This window comes from Triticum aestivum, chromosome 7D (genome assembly GCF_018294505.1).
Source record: "Triticum aestivum cultivar Chinese Spring chromosome 7D, IWGSC CS RefSeq v2.1, whole genome shotgun sequence".
NCBI lineage: Eukaryota > Viridiplantae > Streptophyta > Magnoliopsida > Poales > Poaceae > Triticum > Triticum aestivum.
Window position 1 is genome coordinate 550,511,601 of NC_057814.1, and position 8,274 is coordinate 550,519,874.

The 8,274-nt window shown below is 51.0% G+C and overlaps 1 protein-coding gene across 1 annotated transcript; it reads left to right on the forward strand.

Moving 5' to 3' along the window:
- Positions 1-7,267: 7,267 nt before the first annotated feature.
- LOC123168885 (histone H2A) lies at positions 7,268-7,950 on the forward strand. The gene has a single exon (XM_044586746.1). The coding sequence runs from the start codon at positions 7,343-7,345 to the stop codon at positions 7,820-7,822; it is 480 nt and encodes a 159-aa protein (XP_044442681.1). The 5' UTR covers positions 7,268-7,342; the 3' UTR covers positions 7,823-7,950.
- The last annotated feature ends 324 nt before the right edge of the window (positions 7,951-8,274 follow it).

The following is an 8,274-nucleotide window of genomic DNA, read 5'->3' on the forward strand; positions in this document are numbered from 1 at the left end:
GAACTGTTTGTTATGGTTGTTGTCCTCTGCATCATCATGCCGTGTTTCCCAGCTTGCAAGATTCAGAACCAACAAATAAGATCCAAATAATAAGTACAACAAAGATGCCTACACATCTCATTGATTCCCAGCTTGCAAGATTCAGAACCAACAAATAAGATTCAAATAATAAGTACAACAAAGATGCCTACACATCTCATTGATTCCCAGCTTGCAAGATTCAGAACCAACCCATTAGAGCCTTTTGATAAAGTGAATATCGGGATTAAATCCATCTTGGCTAGCCATGTCATACAATCGAAGAACCTGGCGAATGCTCTTGACCGTCACAACATCTGTAGTTGAGTATTCCTGTTTGCACAGCACAAACAAGGAGACAGGAGAGCATGATTTCACTTTAATAGCGGCCTCCTTGAACTCAACCTGCAGCTCCACTAGGATGAGGTCTACCTGGAGTTCCATGATTCAATTCATGCGCCTTTTTCTGCAGTTCACCTGAAATGAAGCAAAGATTGCATCATTCAGCTAGCAAGAAGTACTTGCTCTCGTGAGCTGGCAGGTTCTTCTTTAGTAGTTGCACTAAAATTGAGGAACATTAAGGTTGGCTGTCCGGCTCATGTAAGGTGCAACTATAAATCTTCTTATCCTTTTGTGCAGTTCCACTAAAATAAAGTGCCATTGTGGTGATAGTGACGACTCCATCTTGGAAAGGCTAATAAAATGTTGCTCCATGATAGCCCTTACCGCTCTAATGACTCGCTTTTGTGCGGGAGAAGACAACTGGCTCGCTCATAAAAGCAATAACGCCAGCAACCCGGGCACTTCCGAAATCCAAGACGGCAACGGCAAGCCACGACGAACCGAACACAACAGTCGCAATATCAATGAAAGATCACGCGACACAGCGGTCAACGCCGGATTTAACAATCCAAAACCCGGTCAACGAAAGAAGCCACTGAAGGCAAACCAAGACGGACCATCCACCCTTGACAGGATATTGGACCGACCATGCCAGATTCACGGCCATCCTGATAAACCAGCTAATCATACCAACAAAATTGTTGGGTCTTCAAGCAGGCAGGCAAGCTCAACGCCGAACACAAAGGGAGGAGGCCTCCAGGCGATAAAGACGACAGAGCGGCTCACCAGACGAATACCAGGGGCCAGAAACAATTTCCCTCCGAAGTACGACCACTCCCGGAACGGAAATAGCAGTTCGGCTTCCGTCACCCACCTTTTATACCAGCAAGGTTTACACCGCGCATACATCACTACGCACTCAAGATACCATGGGCATCGACGGAAGCACAATACGGACAACCCTGCAACCATTCTCGTATCGTTTTTTTATCCGTTTTCTGTTTTTTCTTTCTTTATTATCTCTTAAGAAAGAGGTGACGAAAAGGACAACATCTACAACGGACTCTATCGGAGTTCAGATCCGTACACTCACCTAAGGGGCTACCTCCGTTAAGGATTCACCCCCCCCCCCCGAGGACGGGCGACGCAGACGTGTGACAGGAGGTCCAAAATAACTTTTTGTAGACCAAACTCTTTATTTTTTGAGCCTGTATTATGCCCTTTTTCCTCCATTCCCGACCCCGAGCATGTCAAATAGCCGGGTTTATGGTTTTTTATATATGAATTTATCATTGGCATATCGCTCCGCTCCCAGTAAAACTTTATCCGAACTAATCTGCCATACTCTTTCAACAATGAGTACGGCCTTAACGGCCGCTTTACAGATGCGCCTCGGCATCACCTGCCAGGGGCTCGGTACGGGAACAAATGAGCTGCCAGCAAAGTCCGAATAGCTTTGTAGCATACTTCGGTGTCACGAGTTTTGGCCTTATATGCATCAGCTCCGAATCATGTCTTGGGTTGATGGTTGGGTTGCCCGGCTCCTGTGCTTGCTACCCTACGTTCCGCTCTGTCGGCTAGGGTAGTAAAGGGAGAACTACTGCGATTGTGCCCTGGCCTAAACCGGATGAGCACCTCAGTAGAGAAAGCCGAAAACCGACTGTCATGATGCTGTGTGAGCTGGTCAACCACTCGATGACTTATCAGAATCTATCGCGATTCCTCCATGTAACACAAAGGACCTCCTTTCCAGGTCATATATGTAACGCACCACATCGGAATAAGTCGTATGCATACCAGGGGCTATGTCGTAGCCCCAACTATAAAACTCCTATGGCTAAGTGAAAGTGTTAACGCCCTATAGTCCGATTGCATGGTTCGCCGCATTGTCACCTCCTTTATGGACCAAAACGTTGGATCAAGAGTGATTACATGTTTTTTCCGAACACCCCCCTACTTCCTACGAGGGGGCTGAAGCTGATGACTGGAAAACTTTCAGATTATATTAAAACGGCCGCACAGGAGGAGCACAAGCTTTTGAGCAAAATATAAAAAATATATTAATTATAAAATTGTCTTTTTACAACTCTAATACACCTCACTTGAACATTATGTTCTTCGAGCATTGACCCTCTATCAGGTAGGTGGCTTCCAGGACGTCTTCAAAATAATGCTCCGGCTCATTATGGTCCTTGCCCTTGGGCGGACTCTTCACCGCAACATCGGTGGCCTTCATCTTACCCCAGAATGTCTTGACTCGGGCAAGAGCCATCCGTGCACCTTCAATGCATGCCGACCGCTTCACAGCATCGATACGCGGCATCGCGTCAACAAGACGCTGCACCAAGCCAAAGTAAATCTTTGGAATAGGCTCATTTGGCCACAACCGGACTATGACGTTCTTCATGGCATCGTCGGATATCCTATGAAGTTCGGCCCATTGGGACATCTGTTCATTCAGCAACAGAGTGCGCTTTGATGCGCCAAATTGTGACTAGAAAGGCTTCTCCGTTGCACACCCCTCTTGCGCTTGGTAAAACTGCGCCGCATCGGAAGAACTATTCGGCAAGTCCAAAAATTCAGCCGGAGAACTCTAGACCTGGTTTAGCTGAGCATTGTCTGGATCGCCGAACTTAGTCTAAAGCAAAAAGGGCTTACCGGCCGCTATCTCCTTAGCCTGTCGAATCTCTTCCCGAGCTGCCCTGGATTCAGACCGAGCTTCACTCGCCTCTTGTAAGGCCTTATCAAGCTCAGCCGTTTTGGCTTTACTCTCCTTCTCAAGATGTTCACAGCGGCTGGCAGCATTCTCCAATTCAAGCGCCAGTGCGGATATTTTCTCCTCATTTTGGCGCCGAGCTGCTTGTTTGGCTCTAAGATCAGCCGATGCCTTTTCGGCAGCCGCATTACTACACCGGGCCTGCTCCTTGGCCCGGGCTAGCTCCGCCCGAAGAGCTTCAACGGCGGCAGCACCATCTGCATTCATGCACATTTCATATAAAACTCTCTCCCTTGTCAGTCCTCAACCACAAGCACATTGGTGTAAGGAATGCTCGAAATATATACCTTGCGAGTCATCAAGACGCCTGTTGATCAATGCAATGTCTAGCTTTCGCTGCAGTTCGGCCACTTCCGTATTCCGGGTAGCTGCCGGGGAGGAGACAGCCTATATTCAAAATTAAATCAAGGTTAGTACCTGAGCATATCTTTTTGATCCTCCGATCGCCTCCTTCGGCAGGCAATCCGAGTCTCAGGGGCTACTGCATATACAACAGGTGCATTCTGTCAATAAGCTTCAATTGGCAAAATTACATCACAAACCTCGAAGCCTCTTAGAAGGCTCGTGAAGGCCTCGTTCAATCCTCTCTTCGTGGATAGAACCTTTTCGACCACCGTAACCATCAAGGCACGGTGCTCTTCTGAAATGGACGCTTGTCGCAGCATGTCCGTCAGCATTTCTGGCGCTCCGGGGTCTTCGGAAACCGCCGCCGGAGTGCGGCATTCCTTTGAAGGAATCCGCTTACTCACCTCTTGAATTGTCTCCAGCTGTAAACCGGATAGTGCGGGGTCGTCATTCTTGACTTCCGAACCCTGAGTAACAGAGGCACCACCTTCGGGTAATGCCTTCTTCGTTCCCTGCACTACTTGTTGACCGGGAGGAGCCCACCGGGATGATACCTCAAAATCATCCGCCCTGTTGGGCGAGGAAGCCGGAGAAGGCGTATCACTCTCCATCATCTCCGGAAGAAGGTCTCCCGAGGAGGAGGATGATTGAGAAACACCGGGCGTTGACCTGCGAGGATGTACATATAGCAGATGATTACTTTACTAATAGGAAAAGGATGAGGTATGTTTAAAGTGCCCTGCTTCACTTACGATTCGGCCAGAGGTTTGTCCTCATCATAAAGTTCTACGGCAACATCGCTTGCCTGGCCCGAGCCGCCCGACGATGGCGTTTTTCCTCTCTTGGAAGGTTTCCCCTCCTGATCTTCGGAAGCGGCCCTCTTCTTACCATGGAGGGCTTCCTCTGCACCTTTGCCCTCGGGCCAAAGGATTTTGGTTTCCCCGAACACAGCGTCCAATTTATCCTCAGGGCAGAGATCACCTCTGGTGTCCTTGCTCTCGCCCTCCTCTGCGGACACCTGGTACGGTGTCGGTGCCAACATTCACGTCAGTAGTGCGGTCGCGGAGTCTTCGGGAAGGGGCGCCGGACACCAGATTAAATACCGCTTTCTTTATCCAGTCCTGAACAGAGACGGATTGTTCAGTATCTTGTCAAGAGATGCTTAGATGGAACGTGTGCGGAGAGTGAATACTTACCGCAGTGTCCGAATGATTGCAGTCAAGGCCAACATCTTCGGTGATGTCCGGCCATTGCCCTCGTTCCCCGAAATATAATTTCCACATTCCTTCGTGCGTGGTGCCGAAGAAGTGCTGAAGAGTCCGCCGCCCTTCCGGATTAAACTCCCACATATGGAGAGGCCGCCACTGACATGGCAAGGTCCGGCGGACTAGCATTACTTGAACGACGTTCACAAGATCGATGCCCTTCTCGATGAGGCTTCGCATGCGACTCTGCAGAGTCTGCACTTCATTGGCTGATCCCCAGTCCAATCCCTTATTAATCCATGAAGCAAGCTGGATGGAAGGGCCGGGTCAGAACGCGGGCGTAGCCGCCCACCTGGAGCCACGCGGCTTGCTGATATAAAACCACTCCTGTTGCCACAGGTCGGAAGACTCGGCGAAAGATCCTTCAAACCAAACCGCGCTGGCAAGCTTTCCTATTATGGCGCTGCCGCATTCTGCCTGCTCCCCCTCTGTCACCCGCGGCCTCACGTCAAAGGTCTTGAGCCACAAACCAAAGTGCGGAGGAGTCCGGAGGAAGGCCTCACACGTAACGATGAATGTTGAGATGAGAAGAATAGAGTCCGGGGCCAGATCGTGAAAATCAAGTCCATAGTAAAACATGAGCCCCCGGGCGAAGGGGTTAAGCGCAAACCCTAACCCGTGAAGGAAGTGGGCCACAAATACTACCCTCTCGCCGGATCTGGGGGTAGGTACAACCTGCCCTGCTGCTGGGAGCCGATTAAGAATCTCTGGGGTCAGATACCTCACAACGCGGAACTTCGCAATATCCTCCTCCGTGACAGAAGAAGCCACCCACTGACCTGGACGGCTGGATCCAAACATGATTGGGGCTGGTGGTGATTGGAACCTGAGGGTTAGAACTCGAGGCGGCTGGGGTTGAGGAAGGAGCAAGTGCAAAGGAAAAAAGACAAGTCTGGGTCCCTATATAAAGGCCCCGAATACCGAGCGTCTCCTCCTGGGTCTCGAGTTGTACCCGGGGGGCGGTTGGGTTACCCACGCTCGCATTGATGAAAATCCCGTAAATAAGGGGACACGATCTCTGCTTTGACAAGACGTGCCAGTAAAACCGCGTCCCGAGATGTGGGGCGGTGGGCTAGCCAATGGTTCGGAGTAATAACCGGGCGGGCGAAACATAATGTCACAAACGATTGTCAGCGGATTGGGATCGTGAAATATTGTATTCTATGCAATTGCATACACAGGTCCGGATATGCTTACTACATCCGAAGACTACTCTGGAGTTTGGAAGAAGGGAACCCGCCTTGCAATGCCGAAGACCAATCTGCGCGCCGGACTCCTCGTCATTGAAGCCAGGTTCAGGGGCTACTGAGGGAGTCCTGGACTAAGGGGTCCTCGGGCGTCCGGCCTGTTAACCATGTGCCGGACTGATGGGCTGTGAAGATGCGAAGACCGAAGACCGCACCCGTGTCCGGATAGGACTCTCCTTGGTATGGAAGGCAAGCTTGGAGATTAATCATGTAGATTCCTTTTTATGTAACCGACTCCATGTAACCCTAGATCTCTCCGGTGTCTATATAAACCGGAGAGAGTCCGGATAGGCGGAGAGACTCATTATCATAACCATAGGCTAGCTTCTAGGGTTCAGCCTCTATGATCTCGTGGTAGATCAACTCTTGTAACACTCATATTCATCAAGATCAATCAAGCAGGAAGTAGGGTATTACCTCCATAGAGAGGGCCCGAACCTGGGTAAACATCGTGTCCCCTGTCTCCTGTTACCATCGACCTTAGACGCACAGTTCGGGACCCCCTACCCGAGATCCGCCGGTTTTGACACCGACAGCGACCCCCTGAAGATGGTTACATTACCATCATGTTTGACGGTGCGTTAAGCGCTGAGCTCGGAGTAGGGGGTGCCGGTGGTGTGGCAAGATCGGCGACTTCTTTCCTTGGAGCGTGGAGCAAGCTGTGTCCCGGCGTGTTGAATCCGCTGGTTATGGAGGCGCTGGCACTGCGAGATGCTATAAAAGTCGCTAACATTCATGGCTTCACGCAGGTGCTTATAGAGACCGGCTGCCTTCATCAAGTCGAGCTATGGAATACCCGAATGTCATCGCGTTCTGTCATGGTACCGCTTTTAGATGAAATTAGAGAGCTGTCTCTTCATTTTAATTCTTTTGTAATTCAACATATTTGTAGATCGGCCAATGTACCGACACACTTGTGTGCTAAGCTAGCTTGCACGCTAAGGGTTTACGAAAGTTGGATCGACAAGACTCCGAGCTTCCTGGTCAGTACCCTTTTGGCGGACTGCAACAGGAATGCTCTAGTTTTTTTTTAGGTAGGAATGCTCTAGTTGAATAAAGCTCTCAAGTTTCCTGAAAAAAAGAGCATCCGTGTAATTAAACCACAAACAGATATTAGAGAGAACAAATCCGGCGCGCACGATATCTTGGACATCGCAGCCGTCCATTTCCCTCCCGATCGAACCGTTGAGCGCCTTCGCACGCGGATCGACGGGCCCACCACCGTCCCTCACCTCGCTCTTTAAATACCCAGCCATCCTCATCTCTTTCCGTCAGAACACAAATCCCAAATCACCAAGCAAATCCCCTCCCCTCCTCTCCCGCGTCCCGACGAGCACCAGCCACCAGACATGGACGCCTCAGCCACCGGAGCCGGAGCGAAGGCGAAGAAGGGCGCGGCCGGGCGCAAGGCCGGCGGCCCCAGGAAGAAGTCGGTGACGCGGTCCGTCAAGGCCGGGCTCCAGTTCCCCGTCGGCCGCATCGGGCGCTACCTCAAGAACGGCCGTTACGCGAAGCGCGTCGGCACGGGCGCCCCCGTCTACCTCGCCGCCGTCCTTGAGTACCTCGCCGCCGAACTGCTGGAGCTCGCCGGGAACGCCGCCAAGGACAACAAGAAGTCCCGCATCGTGCCCAGGCACCTGCTGCTGGCCGTGAGGAACGACCAGGAGCTCGGGAGGCTGCTGGCCGGCGTCACCATCGCGCACGGCGGCGTGCTGCCCAACATCAACCCCGTGCTGCTGCCCAAGAGGATGGCGGAGAAGGAGCCCAAGGAGGGCAAGTCGCCCAAGAAGACCGCCAAGTCCCCCAAGAAGGCCGACAAGAAGGCTTAGAGAGAGGCGCGCGTCGATTAGCTTAAGCTTTGCTGTAACAGTGATCGATGTTTTCTTTACTAATGGCGTCGATGTACATCTCTGCTGCCAAGGAAAAACAACTCAGAAATCTCTCTGATTTTTCCAAATTGTTTGCTCTATCGTCTGTTCTTGATATCGCAATGTGGCATAAGTGCTGTGGGAAGATGCAGATCAGTTTGAATTTGTCAACATTTCTAGCTTGGGCCACTGAAAAGGCTGGTACAAATTCGTGATTCGTTAGAGCGAAGTTTTCCTTAGCATTTTCAGCAGTGCACACCGTGTGTTGGACCGCTGGAGGCATGACTCAATGCCTGGCAAAATGGGCTGTTTTTTGGGCCTATTTATCAAAAAGAATTCTGAAAATAAAAATAAATGGGTCGTGTCGTGCCGACAAACAGGTCTGGCTTCACGACCCTAGGCGTCTCGTGTGC